The 21,230-nt window shown below is 36.1% G+C and overlaps 1 protein-coding gene across 14 annotated transcripts in view; it reads left to right on the forward strand.

Annotated features, from left to right (window-relative positions):
• Gug (arginine-glutamic acid dipeptide repeats grunge) overlaps positions 1–21,230 on the forward strand; it is a 257,116-nt gene that overhangs the window by 53,704 nt on the left and 182,182 nt on the right. For all 14 annotated transcript variants that reach the window (XM_069825198.1, XM_069825188.1, XM_069825191.1 and 11 more), the window contains 2 exons: positions 8,332–8,430; positions 8,527–8,607. In XM_069825198.1, the coding sequence (XP_069681299.1) occupies positions 8,332–8,430; positions 8,527–8,607 (180 nt within the window). The remainder of the gene's footprint in view (positions 1–8,331; positions 8,431–8,526; positions 8,608–21,230) is intronic.

Raw genomic sequence — 21,230 nt, forward strand, 5'->3', positions numbered from 1 at the left:
GCAATTGTTCTATATTTTGATATATGCTGGTAAGCTTAAGTCAGAGATCGTTACATACATAGAGTCGATTTCGGTACTTTGTTTTTATTAGAGTTAGTGATGAAAACCCTTTCTCACACAGATACGTAAAAGCAAACTGAATTATAATCTGTAAAGAACCACTGTACAGTTCAATATATTCTCTTTTCACTTGTGTTGAGGTCCAGAAATTAACCATACTTTCTGCTTGGAATTTCATTTTAAGTCGAGAGTTCAATTAACTGTTCTCCTTCACTCAACAAAAGTTTGTTATTTTCAATATCAAGGGATCGCGAACCCATGAAAATTCGTCATATTTACATGGAAAATAAGTTTCAAATTGTGACCTCAGAGTTTCGAGATGCGAACGTATGTCATTGCATAATTTTCTTTCCAATAATGAAATCATTTTCAATCAAAGAAGACTCTAGGGTTGGAAATAGTGAAAAAATCTCTGTTTTACGGATCTGACCCACAAACCAAGTTTCCTCCCGAACACTTTTTTCTCACACAGTCAAAGAATTACCTTATAGAGAGAGATTTAGTTCGTTTAGTTTTGAGAATATATCTGGAAGATATTCCAATGTACTTAGCCACATGTCGTCAGCTGATGTGCAGGGAAAAGATGGCGAGAAACACCATGTTCATAGTGCTTTAAATCCCTCTTTTTTTGCTGAGAGTAGAGTGGAAATTCGGTAGACAGGTAGGTTAATAAATTTCATAAAATGTCAGTACTGGGAGTAAAAGTGAAAGGTGACTGTCATGTGTCATTTCCAAACTCTGAGATTTTCAGATAGTGTGATACGCAATTCGTTTGAATTTGAATTTTTCTTCTGTCCTTTTTGAAGAACCACAAGGGCAGACCTCGGGGACACAGGTGGTCCAAGGACCATAGTTTGAGAAACGCTGATATAGGCTATTATATTGTGAATGTAACTGAGAATTGTGGTTACTATTCATAGCGATAAATAGCTAATAAACAACAATATGCAATTTGATTTTCAACACTGCATTCTTGTTCATACAAGTAGTTAAATTTAAGCAGTTTCATAGTATAATAATGTGATACCGGCATTACAATATAACTATGCAGCTGCATACTTTCCTTTCACTCTTGCCACGACCGCGACAATGTGATAACAAAACAATATCTGACTTCCACAAGGTGTTCAAGAAGAAACTTCAGAAAAGATTTACCAACATGTGTTTTAAAAATAAATTTCATTGTAAAATAAAAATGAAAAAGGGAGAGAAAGAGAGAGAAAATGCTGCCCCCTGGAAATTGCCGCCCTATGCAACTGTCTAAGTTACCTAGGCCTGAATCCGGCACAGAGCCTATGTGTATATTTGCAACGTTTGTTGTGTTTTAGTCGACATACAGAAAGTTGTTTTGCCATTGGTTTTGCCATTGCGGGTATGAGGAATGTTGTAAATATTATTTTCATCCCCTCTGTTCGTGTCTCTTCACTCTACAGACATACTATGTTTATGGTTTATGACTACTGTATATTTCGTGTTATTTCTAGAGTCCTAGGCATGTGACCCTTTCCAGCTCTACCAACAGAATTTGTCTATAAATAGCCACAACCACTACGAAAATCATCATTAGTATTTCAGTTCCACAGATATGGACGTCAAAGCCAAAGTAATTGCACTGCTCGAGGAAGGCCGATTTAGCACGGCTCGAGCTGGAGAACGCTATAGAGTTGCGACTAGAACAGCGTCCAGGTGGTGGGCGCAGTATCAAGAGCGAGGTTACATAACTCGTAAACCTGGTAGTTGAAGACCCAAGGCATCAACACCACAACAAGATCTTATGTTAATAGAACGTTCGAGGCGCTTTCATTTTATACTTCTAAAATATTTGTGGCCGGCAGGGAATTTCCTGCTTCCAACAGAACGCTAGTAAAAGCCTTAATAGTGCCAACGTTGTGCTGAGAAGAACAGTGGTGAAGGAAGTTCTGACTGAAGACCATCGAATTGATCGTGTCACATTTTGTCGAATTCATACAACTATCCATGGAAAGAGGTCATCTTTTTGGATGATATGTTTATGAACTATAGCAGGCCAGTGCACGTATATCGACCGAAACAATCCAAGAGATTTGACCCTGAATATTTGTGGTCCAGAGACAACGCAGTGGTCGTTTGTCCTAATCGGTGTGGTACGGATTTCTGGTTATGGTGGCGGTGCACTATGGAGGATTCATGGGCATATGAATGAGCATCAGTACACCAATAAACTGGAAAATGAATGATGCTACCTAGTGTTCGTGTGTTTAAGCCCGAAAACAAAATAAAATTCCAACATGACTTGTCTTCGGTACACACGTGTCGCCGTGCAGCGGTGGTTCAACATTCACAGGGACGATGTCGAGAGGTTCCATGGGTGCCAAGAATTCCTGACTTAAATTCCATAGAAAATGTGTGTACGGAAGTGCAACGCAATGTTAATGTGTAACTACAGAGTCGGTGTCCTAGGATTGCAGATGAATTGTGGAATCTCATTGCAGATGTTTGGGATGATGTTGCATTGTCAGATAGATACAGTAGGTCTATATCCAAAGCCTTGTTAATTCTGAAAGTAGAAGAATGGATGCAGTGATCAGTGTCAAAGGTTTATGGACAGGCTATTAAGTCCAGAAGAAAACTGTTGTATATAACTAGAACTACATAGGTAGAAGAACATTTTAATTTGTGATATAAAGAACATTTAGTATTAATTATTTTACTTCAGGAATGTATTTTTTCTTTTCTATTTTTAGAACAAAAATAAACACTGTGGGCCGTATTCATAGACATTCTTAGCGTGGGCTTTCGGTGGACGATCAACGAACTAACGTTTTTCGTATTCATAAACCACTGTCAGCGATATGACATGATATGATATGATATGATATGATATATGATATGATATGATATATGATATGATATGATATGATATGATATGATATGAATCCTGTTTAGCACGCTCGTACCCCGGGCTAGCGAAATGTCTATGAATAGCACCCTGTAGCTTTAATAATAGAATAAATAAATAGGTTCTAGTAAACACTAGAATCACTTATATAATCACACGTTTTCCTAAATTGCACAAAAATTATTTCTAACTAACAAATCTATTTGTGTTTCTCTTCCCTCATTACTAATTGTTTACCGAAAGTAATTTATAGGTATTTATTTATTTCAATTGAACTGAATGTTCACTTATATTATTTGTATTGGATTACCTTAATCAATTTATATTTATTCTACTTTAACTGTTCACGTCTATATCATCTTACCATTAAGTTCGTATGTATTGTATCTATCTCAATTTTGTTTACTCTTCGTCGTATGTTTTGCCAGGAAGATATTAAAGTAAAAATAAACCATAAATAAACGAAGTATCGTATGTCTATAGAGTAAAGAGAGACGAACAGAGGAGTTGATAATGAAATCAATAACATTCCTCGTACTGGTAAAAACAATTAAATAACAAATTTCTGTACATCGACAAAAACACGAGAATTTCAACCTTATAGAATGTGAACAGAAACAGTACGAAAGCCTTTCTCTCCTAGTCCAACAACTTCGAGTAAACAGTACTCTGTACTGTGATAATCACAACAAAACCGGCATAAGTAACATTACGAGTTTTGCTGTTCATCGGCCAGTTTTTTCTTCCGTAACTGTACAAGTTTTCTTATTTCTAACGTTTTTTTGCTCTTGCCATTTACTTTTAGTTTTCTCTAATAGTTCTAAATAGCATTTTCTTTCTTTTAAATATCTGCTGCTCTTTTCAACACAGCTCTCCTTCTTGAACTGTGTTAAATATGTAAGTACAGTAGAATTCCTCGTATCCGGCAACAGTGGGACAAATCCAGTGCCAGATAACTTAATTTTGCCAGATAATTGGAAAATACTTTTATAGGTTATGTAAAAACATACTGTATTGCACAAACAGTTTTTTCTATGTTGAAATGTAATAATTTTCATAGAGATATTTAAAAATAAAGTTTTGAAATGTGTACAATGTTTATTTTTAATACTGAATACGGTAATGTACATTTATCAGTTCATAATTGAAGCGTCGGCTGGAACAACATTATAAGTTACATTTAGTAAAATTTACAGGAGCTGCAAAAATGTGTACATGTACAACGTTATTCTTATAGGGTAGCAAAGTTTGAGTGGACAAATTTCACGTACTGCATTTATGGACAGTTGCAAACCAAAGAGTATAGCAAGGTAACATGACATACAACATTATTACATGGAAACATGCCAAATGAAATTTTTGTAACTTACAACGTTGTTCCAGCCAATGCTTCAATTATTGTAATGCAATAATACATAATAGCATAAAAAATACTGAAAGTTCTCATAACCTTGTGACAGTTTTAAATGGCGGCCGTATGACATGAAGAGCAGTGTAGCCAACATTGCAACTATGAAGCAGCATTCAATGATTTGAGTGTAAGAACATGTCACTTGTGTTTCACAGAATCCATTGTGCAACAGCAGCGCTTTGCAGTAATAGCCATGGTACTATCTGTCACTTGAACGAAACTTTAACGTGCTGTAGGAACAGAGAATTTCACACTTTCCTATTTGGACCCATCCAACAGCCCTTCGAAATGGGCGAATTTAAATGGTAAATTTAAAAATATTGTCTCTGCGTATTTTTGCGAGGCCCAAGTGACAGCTTACCAATGGTACCCAATCTACTCCAAGGACATAACGGGGTTTTCTGTCTGTTTTTTCACACGTGAACAATTTAAAGAGTAAACAATATGCGGCATGTGCAATTCACGAAAACCACTCACATCTTTGGTTGACTCTTCCCTTTCGAATGAATGGCTCCTTTTTTTTTTTTTTTTTTTTTTTTTTGCCCCCCCCCCCCCAAATCGCCGTTGTTTTGGTATTGCCAGTTATTTGGGTGCTGGATACGAGGGATTTTACCGTACTTCTTTTTTCATTATTGCATACTCTAAATTATACCAACCCTTAAAACTACTTTTAGGAATGTTTTTGTCACAATATCACACACTATATGTAAAAAAAAAAAATAAAGTACATTTCTAGTTCTTAATACATTCTCTATCCTCTGATTGAGGTTCTGGCTGATATGTACATCTATTATTATCAGGCAGTACATTTCGCTTGACAATATGTGTCAGAGGAAAAACAATTGTTTGTATGCATCAGAAGTCTGATTAGTGTAATATGTAGCTAGTCAGTGATGTATGCAGTGGAAGGGGAAAGGAACTGGCCACCCTACCCCATTGTCTCCTGGCCTAGTTGCCTCATAAGTGGTGCTTGTGAAGTTCACTTGTAAGGTTCAGATCTGTCTTCAGATGGTTGACTAAACAACAATGCATTCTCTAACCCAATTAAACAAATTACATTATGTTGTTCTTCAAATCTACTTAACGTATCATTCTCAGTTATCTTTTTTCCACTTTATACATTGTATTCTTATACCTAATTCTTCATTTATATTAACTGCTATTCGTTCATTAACATAATCGTCCACTATTTTTATATGAATTGGGAATTGTGAACTTGTAAATGCATTACCAATATTAAAGTCCATAATGCTTGCCAGTAAACCATATGAAGCTATCCCTAGATCTATAGTGGGCCTACTCTGGCATTTGGACTAATAAAAGTATAGTTCCCTATTGTATCACTTCCATAAAGCCCGTTGAGTACAAACTACTATTTTCACAAAATTGTATTAGCTTTTTACCTTCTGCATTTTTACAATATCCTTACTATTTTTGTTTATTTCCTGCCAATCATTGTCATTCCATGAGTCTGATATTTCTGGTACTAATGTCCTGATTCTAGTATTGAAATCACCTAAAATTAATATTTCTGCTGCTGGAAACTTTTCTCACATACATTCTACTTCCTCCAATAACTGCTCATAAAACCTTTCATTATAGTAGTGTGATTCTGTAGGAGTTGATATACAATTCCTAAGCATAATTTTGTACTTATTTTATATTTGTCATATACACCTAACCATATTATATCATTAAGTTTCATAGAAGTATTACAAATTCTAGTTTTAATATTTTCTCTTACATATATAGCTAACCCACCCGGATAGCACCCTTTATCAGTTCTTCTAGACTACCTTTCCTGAAGTTTATGAACCCCATAACATCGTAACTGTCTACTTGTTGAGCCCATATCTCTCCTAATTATAAAATATCTAGATCATGTAACAAATCATATAAGCTCCTATTACTGATTTTTTTCTTTAATATCTTCGATATTCCAATAGCAAATTTTTAATGTAGCTGGGTTCACTCTATAGAGTCAGAAAAAGCAGTTTGGTTTAACTCACCAGGTTTTCATATTCTACATCTTGATTACACAACTTTTAACACTATATCACTTCGGAATATGGAGTTTGCCTTCGCGTGTTAAATATTAGGTACATTACCTTGTTGATTAGTTTCAGCCTGTTGTGGGCTATCCTCAGAACTGGTTAGTCCTGGTCTTCGCACCTTTTGTTTGGGTTTCCTGTGGAATGTGTTTTTGTAGTGTAATGTGGAGTTAAAAAGTGTGTGTTTTCTGAAATTTAGTTGTGTGTTGAGAATTTCATGTAGATGTGTTTTTGTATGCCTATACATTTCGTATTCTAATGTGTTTAGTTTCTGGGTTTTCAATTGAATATGTAACATTTCAATGTCTGTGTTTATTTTGCTGTAGGTGTGGTTGGCATTTGTGATGTGTTCTGCGTATGTGGAAGTGTTTTGTAAGTTTGTTATGGCTGTGATGTGTTCTTTGTAACGTATTTGAAATGATCTGCTTGTCTGTTCTATGTAGTAGTTGTTGCAGGTGTTGCATTTGAGTTTGTATACGCCTGTGTGGTTGTATTTGTTTGCTATACTGTATCCCTTTCCAATGTGACGTCAGTTTTCACTGCTTTGACACATTCTTAAGTTCTGTCTCGTGGATGTGGTCATGTCTACTTGCTTCTCCTGGATCAGATTACACTGAGTTCTCGTGAGCCACTTCCTTTTCTTGCAAAGCAGTTGTAGCTATTTGTCTTCTGTTTGTATTGATGACATGTTTCTTCTACAGTAATGTAAATCAAATTGTTTCCCATTTACAATTTATTTCGTCTTAAAAATGCTTTATGACATTTCCTTTTGGTGTCCATTAAATATTTTTTTAAGTTAATTTCTTGTATTCCTCGTTTCTACAGAAAAATCATTTTCAATTCGAATTTTTGTACCAGATAAATATTTGAATTTCGCGAAAACTTCCATTTTCTTTGCAAAAGATATGAATTTCTTAAGGATAGGCTGTGAACTTCACCTTTTGCCTAATCTAAACACACAATATTCATAGTTTCAAAATTTCTCTCATTAGCCGATTGATTTATACTGAAAATAACAATATTATTTTTCCTTTGTTGCTGTTCTAGTATCTCACACTGTCTTGCAACTTCTTAAGGCGATCTATGGTTCCTTCAGCAAATTTGTCCATTTCTTCCTTCATCGAATAAGAATATTCTTTCATTCCTTTAATATTGTTTATAATGACTTCAAACTTTTCCAAGAAAACCTCAGACTTAGTTTTTAGATCATTGATGTCACTTCATCCAGCTGAAATTTCTTTATTTTGATTCTCCAACATTGCTTGTAGTTTTTTCATCTTCCTTTTCAGGTCCAGGGTTAAGTTCAACATTTCCCATCACTAATAGCACAAATATTATTACCTAACAACAATTTTTCGGCTTTAAATCCATTTTCATTTACTTCTTTGCATGTTAGCTCAACACTTCTGTTATTCTACCTTCCAATCCTAGCCCTATACACTGCTATGTCGGTCATATTTCACAGCACTAGCTTCTCCATATGTCCGTCTCCTACTAGTGTCAGCACGCAATCCCCGACATCCAGTTACCTAAATAGATGAATAAAATTCTTTGTTCAAGCCAGTCTGCTCTATCCTACTGTTGGTAACATTTAACAATAATTACAATTATGGATGTCTCTGATAGAAGGGATGGAAAACATGTTAATTTAAAAATGTTGCTCACTGTTCCACTCGCTTTTATGTGTAATGATAGTATGTAGTTTCATTATGTATGTGCGAAGTGTGTAAATTGAAAATTGGTTCCACGGTAGCTAAGACCAGTGAAGAAGAACTAGAAACTTATGATAAAGCATTTGGCATTGAAAGCCACCACTACTGTTTTGTTATCAAAATAATTGTAGTTCTGTCATTTAATATTAAGTAATTACGTTTGCTTAAGCTCAAAATTTATTTACATTTTGTGTGACACATCTGTATTTTTTGTTACAGTTACATGACTCTGGGTATGACCCAGGAAAAGCTCTCCAGGCCCTGGTGAAATGTCCAGTTCCTAAAGGCATCGATAAAAAATGGACTGAGGAGGAAACGGTAGGTACCATGAAATACATTGCTCAGTTGATTCTCCAGTTGTTGTTGTGGTGTTGGTTGTTGTAATTATAGTAATTCAACCATCTTCATTTTCAGAAACGGTTTGTCAAAGGTCTTCGTCAATTTGGAAAGAATTTCTTCAGAATTCGGAAAGACCTTCTTCCTCATAAAGACACAGTAAGTAAATGATTCCTCTATTCATTTATGTATTAAAAGTACCATTTCATACTCTTCAAGATATATTATTAATGTGAAATTCATCATTTATAAATAACGATTATTGAAAGAAAGTGTTTCATATAAAAAAGTGAAGTGATTTGAGTATTTTATGTTTTCATTTCCCTCAGTTTGTGTTTGATTCAGTTAAATGATCCAGCCTCTGCTTTATTCCAAATGTTCGTTATACCTGCTAGTAAAGTCTTACTTTTCCTTTATGAATTTTGTATGAAGGTATATATTAATAAAGAGGGAAGAAAATTGGAATATTCTAAAAATATATATATATATATATCTACATATATATATATATATATATATATCTATATATATATATATATATATCCTTATAATGATCAGAGCACATCCATAGCTGAGAGACTATCATCAGGACTGGCATACATCACGAGTTTATGGAGGACAGAGTTTTGGAACAATTTCCCCATATATATACCTTCATGATGGACAGAGCCCACCTGTAGCTGACAGGTTCTCTTCAGGACTGGCACACATCACGAAATTTATGGTGGACACAGTTTTGGAACAGTTTCCACCTAGGTGTGCTATTCTCAGTTCATCATTGCCTCATCATCCTGTAAAATGTAGTGAACCACTCTGGTTCAGTTTATTTGTAATTAACACTATAAAATGCTTCAGATTAAAATGTTCATAAAATGCTGTAATGCACTCCATATAGTTATATTAGAACAGGAATTTATATGTACTGAAAGTTAAAGAATGACACCAAGTAGTCCACACCTGTGGAGTAATGGTCAGCGCGTCTAGCCGCGAAACCAGGTGGCCCGGGTTCGAATCCCTGTCGGGGCAAGTTACCTGGTTGAGGTTTTTTCCGGGGTTTTCCCTCAACCCAATATGAGCAAGTGCTGGGTAACTTCCGGTGTTGGACCCCGGACTCATTTCACTGGCATTATCACCTTCATATCATTCAGACTCTAAATAACCATAGATGTTAATACAGCGTCGTAAAATAACCCAATAAAATAAAAATAAAGACACCAAGTATAATTGAATAGATGTGTTGTCAGTTAGGATTTTTAAGCCTAGTTTACAAAACTCTGAAATGTAACTAAAGTCTGATTCAGACGTGGATAGTTTATAGGAGTCAAATGCTTGAAGCCTCTAAACTTGAGGCCATATTTGTGATTATACGAAGACTTCAAAACTTGGAACAGTTTTTTTACATGTAAATAGCGTGTGCTGAATGTATGCTTCTCATTAGTGTTTGTATTCAGTTATAATTAATGTACCAGTAATAATATAAATCAATTGTGAATTGGCATTGGTTTGATAAAACTGGAGATACTACAAGAACAAATCCAAGCATGTATGCACCTAATTGGCGCTTTGTTGCTTCATGTATTACAAAACATTCTTGAAAAGAAGGGTTGGTGGAGAAGAACAGAGTTAAGAGATAGATTCGTAGAAGAAATTTAATGGCACACCTAACACCTGTTGAAAGAGTATTTGTGAAATAATGATTTTCTCTTGTTTTTATTGATGTATTCCCTTGTGACATTTGGAATTTGATGGAGTCAGGTTGAACATGCAATGAGAAAGTGGACAAAAAAGCTGCTGTGTTGGTAAATTAAATTTTGTTTGACCACCAAGTCATAATTTGACTATCTCAACCATGTCAGATGGAAGTTAGAGAAAAGTCGACTTGCTTCAAGCACTTGACTTCTGTAAACTATTTCCATCTGAATCTGAGCTAACTAATAATAGAGAACTTACACCAAATAATAATGGATTTTCACAACTATTTTTCCTCCATACATTACATTTGAAATAGGAAACATTTCTATAAATTTCTACATCCGGAGAAGGCCTAGCCTTCGAGATATGAATTTTCAAAATAATTGCCTAACACTCATATAAGTCTCATATCTTCATTGCCATCGTGAAGAAGAAAATGTTTAAGACCCCAAATGTTTATACATTGCCCTCAAAATCAGGGAAGCTTATGAAAACTTACCTCTTCAAGTTGTTTTAAGAAGTATTCTTTCCACCTGTCAGTGATCATTGCAGTCTTTGGTAGATTCGTGGACCAGTTACTGAGGTGTAACTCCAGAAGGTAAAACGGTGGAAGTGTTAACAATTTCAAAGCACACAACTCGGATTGTTCAGTCTCTTGACGTTTATGGCTTTAAGCCTTGGAAAAATTTCATTCGGAAATTCTCTGATAATGTTTTGTTACTTGGCATGAATATTATATTTGAATTTCACTAACTTTTCATGTGTGACTCCTCACAAATATAAATTGTTTATAATATGAAATGTGATATTTAATATACTGGATGCTAATGCTGTGTTGTGTAGTCATAATATTAGTGTATTGGTATTGATATCAATGCTGTGCCATGTTGTCTACACTGTATGTGATATAGATATTTTGAGAATTTTGTCAAATGTCAGCTTTTTTTTTTATATATACTACAAATTTTGTGTTAATGTAAAACCAACTCGGAGGACACCAAATATCTGTTCTCAGCCACTTTTCAACCTGCAGTACTTTAGTCCAAAGTTAAGCACAATATTCAGTGAAGATTGAAAGATGTCTTTAATAATGATACTTTTTTTGTAGTAGAAATATAAATGAAGACTTAACAAACAAGCTATTTGTGATCATGCTGTCATTCTAATCATGAGCCTGAAAAAGGTTAACTGAAACACCGTGTACTTACCTGTCAGTCTTCCTTCTGATGGGACTTCAGGAGTTCAGTTGTGCTAGGAGTTAGTAGGCTAATGCAGTGAAGAGAATTATTATTTGTGGTGATACTGATCACTACAAGAAATTTTACTCCAGTGTTTACATTTCCCGGAGCAATGCTTGTCTGGTATATGCAGAGTTGAAGAAGTACCTCTTACATCCCTGTCTTCAGATTGCTGTAGAGCAGTGGTTCCCAAACTTCTTGAAGGTGCAACCCACTTTTCAGCGAGAATTCTGATTGCAATCCCCCCTTCTTACCCCAGTATCGCACTGGTACTTAACCCCATTAAAAAATTACAAATTTCTTTAAATTCGAAAAAAACGATAATTTTATTTTACTCAAAAACAGTGGGTACCACCAAAAAAAAAAAAACAACCGAAATAGAAGTATATGGTGCAACAATGGCACGAAATATTATGTAGACACCATTTCATGTACTTCAAACTATTACCGTCTTGGCACTGCAGTAATAGTCAATACAAATAAAAAATGATACCTGAGCTTTCTGTTACCCAATGGATTATAAAGAAATTTGTTTTCTGGTCAACTTCACTTAACAAAAAGAACTCGTGGAAAATTCAGCTACTTACATTACTGGTACTACAAATACTCAGTTCGTTTTTGCAGATATGCAATTAAATTTGCATGATTAAAAAAACAACTTTTCAGTATTTTCTGGGAGAAACTCAAAACATTTACGACAATCAAAGATAGATACTGAATCAGTTTTTGAATGGTTGCGTACATTTGGCAGAAATTAAAACAAAAAATGAAGAAGAATTAATTGAATTATGTATTTACTGATGGAAAGATGAAACTAGACTTTTTCACAGAGTGTAGAATAGATTTTGATCAAAGAATGTAAAAATACCGCGATTTTTGCAGAAAAAGCTCTTAAATATTTTGTAATATTTGCAGCAACAACAACAACATATTTGCAGCTTTGTATCTATGCAAAATAAGTTTCTTGTCTATGTTTGTCGTGGAAACAAAAGCGAGAAATTCGTTTGAAATATAAAATTATAAGATCACATCAAATACGAAGTCCAGTTTTGAGAAGCTACTTTCTCAAAAACTAGCACAATTATCGCATGAGTTATTTTTTACTTAGTAGAATATACTGAAGCATTTTTTTATATTTATGTTCAACTGTGTTTATGTTTAATCAGTCAATCTTAATGTATCCAGCTGTTTGCTGACAACATAAAGTCCACTATAGTCAACTGTAGTCTTTTAAGGTCTTGTTTTTCATGAGAAATGAGGAGTATTTTGATCGGTGTTCATTATAGATGCCTGTTGCTAGTAACCAGAGTTAGGGTGTATACTGCAGGCAGTGACGAAGCTATATTCATGCAACTGGGTATTCTAAAGTTCATACCTTATATTTTTTTGTAGATAAACTCCAGTCAGCATGTTTTTCTCTCTGCAAAGATGTCGATGATGCGCTCTTTGAAGATGTCGTTCCTGGAAAGACTGTTTAACAAACCCTTCTCAATAGCCAGAGTACTCAAATTGCTCAGTCTAGAATCTGACATGGAGTTCCTTAAAAATGTCTTAACTCTGTTCAGTGCACTCATACTTCGTTCACTCAAAGCAGTAGACACAGGGAAGGTGAGAATCAGTCTTTTGAGCCGTACTGTTTCTTGATAGATTTTTTCTAGGCCATTGTTCAAAAAATATTTCAGCAACAAACCTGCAGGCAAGTGCTTTGTTTGGTCAGAATAAACATTTGTGAGTTCATTTTGAAGCTGTTCACTGTCAAAGTATGGATACTTTTTTATCAGTGCACTCAACATAAGTGACGGAAACACTGATCTATAAGCAAAGAACTGTTTTTCATTGAGTAATTCAACAAAATTAAAGTTTTTAAGATCTTCAAATCTCGATTCCATCTGTGTCACTATGGTATCAATTATTTCAAAAGCTAGGACTTGTAGTGTCATAAATGATCCTGATCGTGCCTGATTGTTCAGTACCTTGGCATCTTTGATGCACGCCTCAACAGTTTCCTGATTTCTAAGAGATTTTACATTTGTTACAGCAAGTTTTACTTCATGATTGCAAATGCTGATATTTGATGTACACTTTATTTGCAACACACTGTATAAGTGGTCAATGTAAACAAATATTTTCTGATGAAAACGCAACAAAAAAAATGAAGGTTGGATCTTCTAATCTTCTTAACAAACCAACAGCGTCATTATAAGAATCTTCATCATTGTCAATAATATGAGACATCGTTCTTCTTAGTTCCTGAAAGTGAGAGTTATAGTTACTGTTGCTCTAGAGTGATAATTCCAGTGTGTAGTGCTTGCTTGAGGGAGTTTGAAACTGCTTCTCTTAAAAACATAGATTTTTTTTTGAAGATTTACTGAAAAATGTGTGAAAGGCTGTCAAATCATAAACAAACAGAAGAACTTTCTTAATCGTTTTGGCACCATACAAAAGTACCAGATTAAGTCTGTGAGCGTAACAACGAAAGAACATTGCATTAGGGCACTGCTGCTTAATTATCGCATTAACACCACCACCACGAGAACCTGACATCACTGAAGTACCATCATAAGTTTGACAGATTAGCTCATTTTCAACTTTGCTGTCTTTCATCACATTCAAGGTAACAGTTGATAACCCTTCGGCGCTTTTGTCTTTTGATACATCAAAGAATCCTAAAAACCGTTCTTGTACTGAATCGTTCACACAGTAACGAAATATAACACTCATATGTGATTTACAAGACACATCTAGTGTTTCATCTGCCTGAACTGACACGAATTCTGCCAAGTCTAATTCCTTCTGAATTTTTCCTTGACTAACGTTGCACATTCAATTAATTCATTTTGTATTTCACTTGAAGTCCCTTTAAATCCTGATAAGGATTCGAGCTTTTCTCTAACAAACTGCTCTTCTTGCGCAAGCATGTCCAATATTTCTAGGTAATTGCCTTTATTTTCTGACTGATGGCTCTCATCGTGTCCACGAAATGCGAGCTCTTGCATTCCTAAGAAGCAGATGACTTGAAGCAGTCTACCAAGATATCATCTATTGCGAGTTACCATTTCATTGTGCTTGAGACTCAAAAGCCGAGCCGCTTCTGATAGATCATGCTGTGGAGTGACGGTCAGCGCATCTGGCCACGAAACCAGGTGGCCCGGGTTCGAATCCCGGTCGGGGCAAGTTATCTGGTTGAGGTTTTTTCCGGGGTTTTCCCTCAACCCAATACGAGCAAATGCTGGGTAACTTTTGGTGTTGGACCCTGGACTCATTTCACTGGCATTATCACCTTCATATCATTCAGACGCTAAATAACCTAGATGTTGATACAGCATCGTAAAATAACCCAATAAAATAAAAAAAAAAGATATCGTTTCCAATTAAGAATATGTTTCTTAGAAATTTGATGTTTTTGTGCTCTACGATGGAAGTTTTTAATACATGCAATGCCAGTTTTACTCCATTCTTTACTATCACCTTCACCACCAACAGAAGACAAATGTAACAATGCATCATGCCGATTGTTACACTTGCTGTTAACCATTCATATTGCTCATACCACTGAGACTGGAACTTATGTGACTGATGTTTATCACGCTGTACAATATTTAGATGAGGTTTTGGTTTTCTCTCTTTCATTGCACATTTCTCTTCGTAGGACAACAAAGAAAATGGTCTTTATTTTAGATACACTATTAGATCACTACACTGATCCATGTTTTTAAACTCACAAACATACACTGAAATACCGCTCTCACTTCGCTTCACTTCATTGTTATTTAAAGACGCTGCTGCTAACCAATAGAATTATGCTCCTGCATCGAAATGTGTCATTAGAAAAAGTTCGTTTTCACGTAGTATTCTTTACCAACCATTAAGTATATTTTCAATAATTTTCACATTCGTTTTAGTAGTTAATCTAATTCGAATTCTATGTTATAAGTGTATTCGTAATACCGAAATACCACACTGACAGGTGACTATTTCAATAAAAACGTAAGTGGATAATGGATGATACACGATAATAATGAACACATATGCACTTTAAGGAAACAGACCGATGAAAAATGAACACTGTCCTGTAGTATTAGTATCGCAGATCTTTTTAGCACTTGTGAGGAAAGAGGAAGTTAGCAATCGAGCTTTTATGGCGATAGTCCTGTGCAGGGTTAGGTCAAGCAAAGGGACTCGGGTAGACAAGGGAGGAGCATTGACACCAAGGAAAGTATACTCAGTTGCTTAGAAGAAATCGACCTGTAGGCGAGATGCCTCTGACACTTTTAAACTAAAGTGCAGTAGATCTGCTAAAAGAGAATGAATGAGAGAGATCGTTCTTAATGTATAAAATTTTATGAGGAAATAAGCAAAATAGTAAAAAATAAGGTACAGAAAGTAGCAGAGGCAGACAAGATGTCTAACAAAGGTGAAGTCCATACCTGTGAGGTAATGGTTAGCGCATCTGGCCGCGAAACCAGGTGGCCCGGGTTTGATTCCCAGTTGGGGCAAGTTACTTGGTTAAGGTTTTTTCCGGGATTTTCCCTCAACCCAATATGAGCAATTGCTGGGTAACTTTCGGAGCTCGACTCCGCACTCATTTCACCAGCATTATCACCTTCATCTCATTCAGACGCTAAATAACCTAAGATATGTTGATAAAGCGTCGTAAAATAACCTACTTAAAAAAATTTAAAAAAAAACAAAGGTGAAGAGGATTTTGCCTGAACAAAAATAACATGAAGCTGAAGGATTATCAATGAGTGAATCGGGGAAGAAACATCAATGGCAAAAGACTGCTATTAATATTGATGACTTTGACAAATGCGTCATACAACTAACGATTCACGAATTCTATCTTTTGCACAAAATTTCTCCTACAATTTCGAAGTTATTATCCATGCCACGTGAAATCACCCATCATTGATTAGGGGCCACTAGTTTAGAGAGTATTTGAAGAGAGTTATAGTTCAAGTGTAAGAAGAGGGGGGGGGGGAAATAGAAGCGTACTGATCTAGAGGCAAAGAATATCATCTCTATCAGTCATAAAATTTAGAGAGAATGTCCGAGCCATCATCTACGGGAAAGATAACTATATACATAGAAGTCACAATGATAAGAGGATAGATAGGATGGAGATCATACTAACAAATTACAATGAAAGCAGTAGTGATAGTGTAGTGGCAAAAATTTCTGACAATAACAATAAACTCACAGTCTGTAACTTTTTATTAGATCTGGTTTTCTTAACTTATTGGCATTATAGGTTTATTTACACGAGTTCTGAGTGTACTTCTACTGTCAACGGGGTTTGGTAGGATGGTATCTGTAGGGGGCTGCAGCTGGTTGGGAGACATACAAGTTGGATAGTGACTCGCTTCTTTGCTTAACATTTAAAATTTCAGAGGCCAAAAAGATCTGCGATACTTTTTTTTTTGTACCATAATTTCTCACACACTGACAGATTTTAGCAAATGGTCATAGTCGAATGGCAAAGTGTAGCCGAATGAGATTCGATCGAATGACCATTTGTGATACTTTTTTTTTGTACCGTAATTTCTCACACACTGACAGATTTTAGCAAATGGTCATAGTTGAATGGCAAAGTGTAGCCGAATGAGATTCGATCGAATGACAATTTGTGAATACTCAATTTTATATGTAAACACGTTCTATCAAATTTTAATTTCTCACACTCTAATAGCAATAAGAAGTTTCTCGCTTCCTCAAAAAAAAAAAAAAAAAAAATATATATATATATATATATATATATATATAGAAAATTTAAGGTAGGACTGAATTCTGGACACTGCGACCATTATTTATGGCAAGAAAAAGTTTGCTATTTTCAATTTTCTTTTCGTGTTATATGAATTACTTCCATTGTTTGACAGTCAAGTCCTGGATTCGTGAATTCGCCAACACCTGACAGTGTCGTATATGCAACAAAACAAAAATGAACTGGCCCTAAATTAATGAATGACATATCCAACACATCCGCCTTCCAACATTGTAACATCCACACATGTGGAGTAACGGTTAGAGCGTCTAGCCACGAAACCAGGTGGCCTGGGTTCGATTCCTATTTGGGACAAGTTACCTGGTTGAGGTTTTTTCCGGGATTTTGCAATATGAGCAAATTCTGGGTAACTTTCGGTGTTGGACCCCGGACCCATTTCACCGGGATTACCACCTTCATCTCATTCAGATGCTAAATAACCTGAGATGATAAAGCATCATAAAATAACCTAATAAAAAACAAAATAAAAAAAAAACATTGTAACTATAGCATAGGTCATAGATTCTGGTTATTACTTTCTGAATGTGTGTGGCTTCATTTTGGTATTTGTAGCTGACTCACTAGTATTGAGGTTGGTAATGCTAAATGACACGTTCAGAGTCTAGGCTCTTCCCAGACTTCACAGAGCTGTTTAGCATTAGTGACGTATGCAAGCACTACACTTGACGCATGCGCATATGCTTTCTCTGTCTGCTGCAACGATCTGGTTTGAAGCAGTATCATTCAGTGAGTAGCCACAATGTAGTTATGCACTGGTTCCACACTGAGGAGCTGGCGTCAATCCTTCCGTAACTAGAGAGCGTACTACCGAAAACTAGAAATTTCATTTACTTATACCAATGAAAACAAGAAAATGTAAATGCGCTTATTTCTTGAAAATTCAATGGGCATTCTAAGGCTCACAGATTACCCTTCAGCTTCGCCCCTGACTGCAGGTCCGTATCTTCTGCAACTGGTACTGATGATTTTAATTTAGTTCTTTTGTGGTTTATGGATGGACAGTGTAGAAGAATGTGTTCCAGATCTTCATCATGATTATTACACCACAGACAAGTAGGAGTATCAGAAATGTAATTGTATGACAATGTGACCTGTTCTGGCTCTTGTTAAAAATGGTTGAACATGTCTGGGCAAATTTTTGTACATTTCCAGGTCATTTGGTTTCTTTTGAACAGACTGTAAATTTTTTTCATTGTCACAAGAGACCCAATTATTGATTCATAGGTTTATAAAATGAGACCTTACTGAAGCAAAGGCACTGAAAGAGATATCACTTGTATTTATATTTCTAAATAGAAAATAATTTTATATTAATAAAGATTCTTGTTTATTTTGTAAATCAACCTAAGGCCCCCCCCCCCTCAGACTTTACACTATCCCCACTTTGGGAACCATTGCTGTAGAGGCAGTGGTGTGTGTGCGCGCATGCGTGCGTGCGTGTGTGTGTTTTTTTTTTTCACATTGCAAATGGGTGAATACTCAGTGACAGTGGTAACTAATTACACTCAATAATGACAATGATAAACAATTAATAATAATAATAATAATAATAATAATAATGTGGCAACCGTGCTGGAAGATTCTCGTTGCCTCGGGAATTTACACGTGCATCCGGCGGAGAGGGAGGCGCAGGATGCGAGGCTCGAGCTTCGGTGGGTGCTGGGCGTGGCACGAAGAGGGGAAAAAAAGCAACTGTGACTGAGCGGAGAAAGCAGCAAAAGCCTCTAGAATCGCAATCCTTTCGACATTTCGTAGAAGCTACGCGACACAGTACATTCGAGAATGTGTGATCTAATAAATAAAAGGGGCAAGTGAGCCGCAAAAAAAAAAGTCAGTCAGTGAATCAGCAGTGAGTGAGCAAGGAAGCCAGCCTTCGAGACCGGGGTTCGACGTGCATTGAACTTGAGTAACTGTGGCAGCGACCAGGCGAAAGCAACGCATCCAGAAGTCTTGGGTTCGAAGTGCAGTGAACCATATCGGAAAGTCTTGGGTTCGATGTGCAGTGAACTTGAGTAGGTCCGCAACTGTGGCAGCATCCAGGTGAGTGCGGGATATCCGGAAGTCTTTGGTTCAAAGTGCAGTGAACTTTATCTGGAAGTCTTGGGGTTCGATGTAATGTGAAATTGAGTGAGTGAGCTAGAAGAACTAGCCAAGGCGAACAAACTGTGAACTGACAGTTTTGTTTTCTGCATAGTGCTTTGTGAACATTAGTTGAAATTAGGAGTACATTGTTGTTCTCAATAATACATGTGAATTGTCATTGTCGTTCTGTGGAGTGGAGTGCAATAACGATTACTGTGTTGCTGTGTTGAGTGGAATACCCATTGTTGACGGGTGTGTTGTTATTGAAATAAAAGTCACATTGTTGTTTAAAAGATACAATAACAATAAGTAATGATAACAATAGTGTAATAATATTAACAAGGAGCATCCTAAATTAAATGAGGCACAATCTAAGTAAATCTAATATGTATCTTAACCCTAAATTCGAATTAAAACCCATGAGTATATGTTACTACATGCACAAGTACCTTTCAACACTACACTCATTTCGCTATCAACTCACTCATTGTGCTGGAACTACGACACATTTCACTGATACTATCCTGATTTCACTAACACTTCAAAAACATTTCACTGTTCAAATACTTTGCACTACCACTATAAACTATAAAACTTCACTGACACAAACACATTTCACTGACATAACACACTTCTTCACTGATATAAACTTCAAATAAAATATCAATTACACTTTTTAAATAGTGTGCATAATATACTACCATTTATTAGTAAAGTCCTTAAGCCTATTTTTAAATATATTTTTGGTTATTGGTAAAGGCGGCCGGGTAGCTCAGTTGGTAGAGTACCTGACTACGGACTGGAAGGTCCGGGGTTCGTTCTCAGGTGGTGACAGGATTTTTTCTCGTTGCCAAACTTTCAGAACGGCTCCGAGGTTCACTCAGCCTCCTATAAAATTAAGTACCGGGCCTTTCCCGGGGCTAAAAGGCTGTCAGAGCGTAGTGCCGACCACACCACCTCATTCTATTGCCAAGGTCATGGACAGCATGGGACTCTACCTCCATGCCCCCCAAGTGCCTTCATGGCATGTTACAGGGATACCTTTACCTTTACCTACCTATTGGTAAAGCCTTTAGTAAGTCTGCAGGTAAAGTATTCCAGTCCCTGATAGTACAACTGAGAAAAGAAAACTTTCCAGTGTTCGTCCTCTGTCTTCTTTCGCTCAATTTATGTGAGTAGTCATTCCTTGAAGAGTAATTTGGCGGCTGCAACCTATTTTTTATTTCTCTCCAGGCAGGCTCACCTCTGTATGTTCTGAACATTGCGCATAATCGAATTCACGTTCTTCTGTCCGTGAGTGTATCCCATTTTAATGTTGAATTATTATGACAATACTTGAGAGCCCGTTTTTAAATCTTTTCCAATGTATTAATATGTTCTAATCTGTAAGGATCCCAACATACAGCACAATATTCCATTACTGGACGAACTAGTGACTTACATGCAATCTCTTTGGATTTATCAGAGCTTTTTATTAGTACCCTGATCACAAAGTATAATGCTCTTTATGCTTTTCCTGCTGTGTCAGTAATGTGTTCCCCCAGCCGAGATTGCTGCTAAAAGTTATTCCTAGGTATTTACATTTGTTAACTCCAGAATGGTTTCATCCTGTAATGTATATGATGTGATTATTTTATTTCTTTTTCTTGTAAAGCTGATGGCGTTGCTCTTTAGAGAATTTATTTTCATTTTGTTGACCATTTCCCAATCGTTTATTCTATTGAGGTCATTCTGAAGAAGAATAGTATCTTCATAACTTTTTACTTCATAACTTGTATAAGATACAATCATCCGCAAATAAGCGAACCCTGGACAAGATGTTAATTGGCAGATCATTTACAAAAGCCAGGGATAGAAGGGGTCCCAAGATACTCCCCTGTGGGATGACTCCGGAAGTAATTTTTATTGGGCTCAGTAATTTCTCCCCCACCCGTACTCTCTGAGTGCGACAAGTTAAAAATTCCTTGATCCACTGGAGTACTCTG

Source organism: Periplaneta americana, chromosome 1 (assembly GCF_040183065.1).
Source record: "Periplaneta americana isolate PAMFEO1 chromosome 1, P.americana_PAMFEO1_priV1, whole genome shotgun sequence".
NCBI classification, from domain to species: Eukaryota; Metazoa; Arthropoda; class Insecta; order Blattodea; family Blattidae; genus Periplaneta; species Periplaneta americana.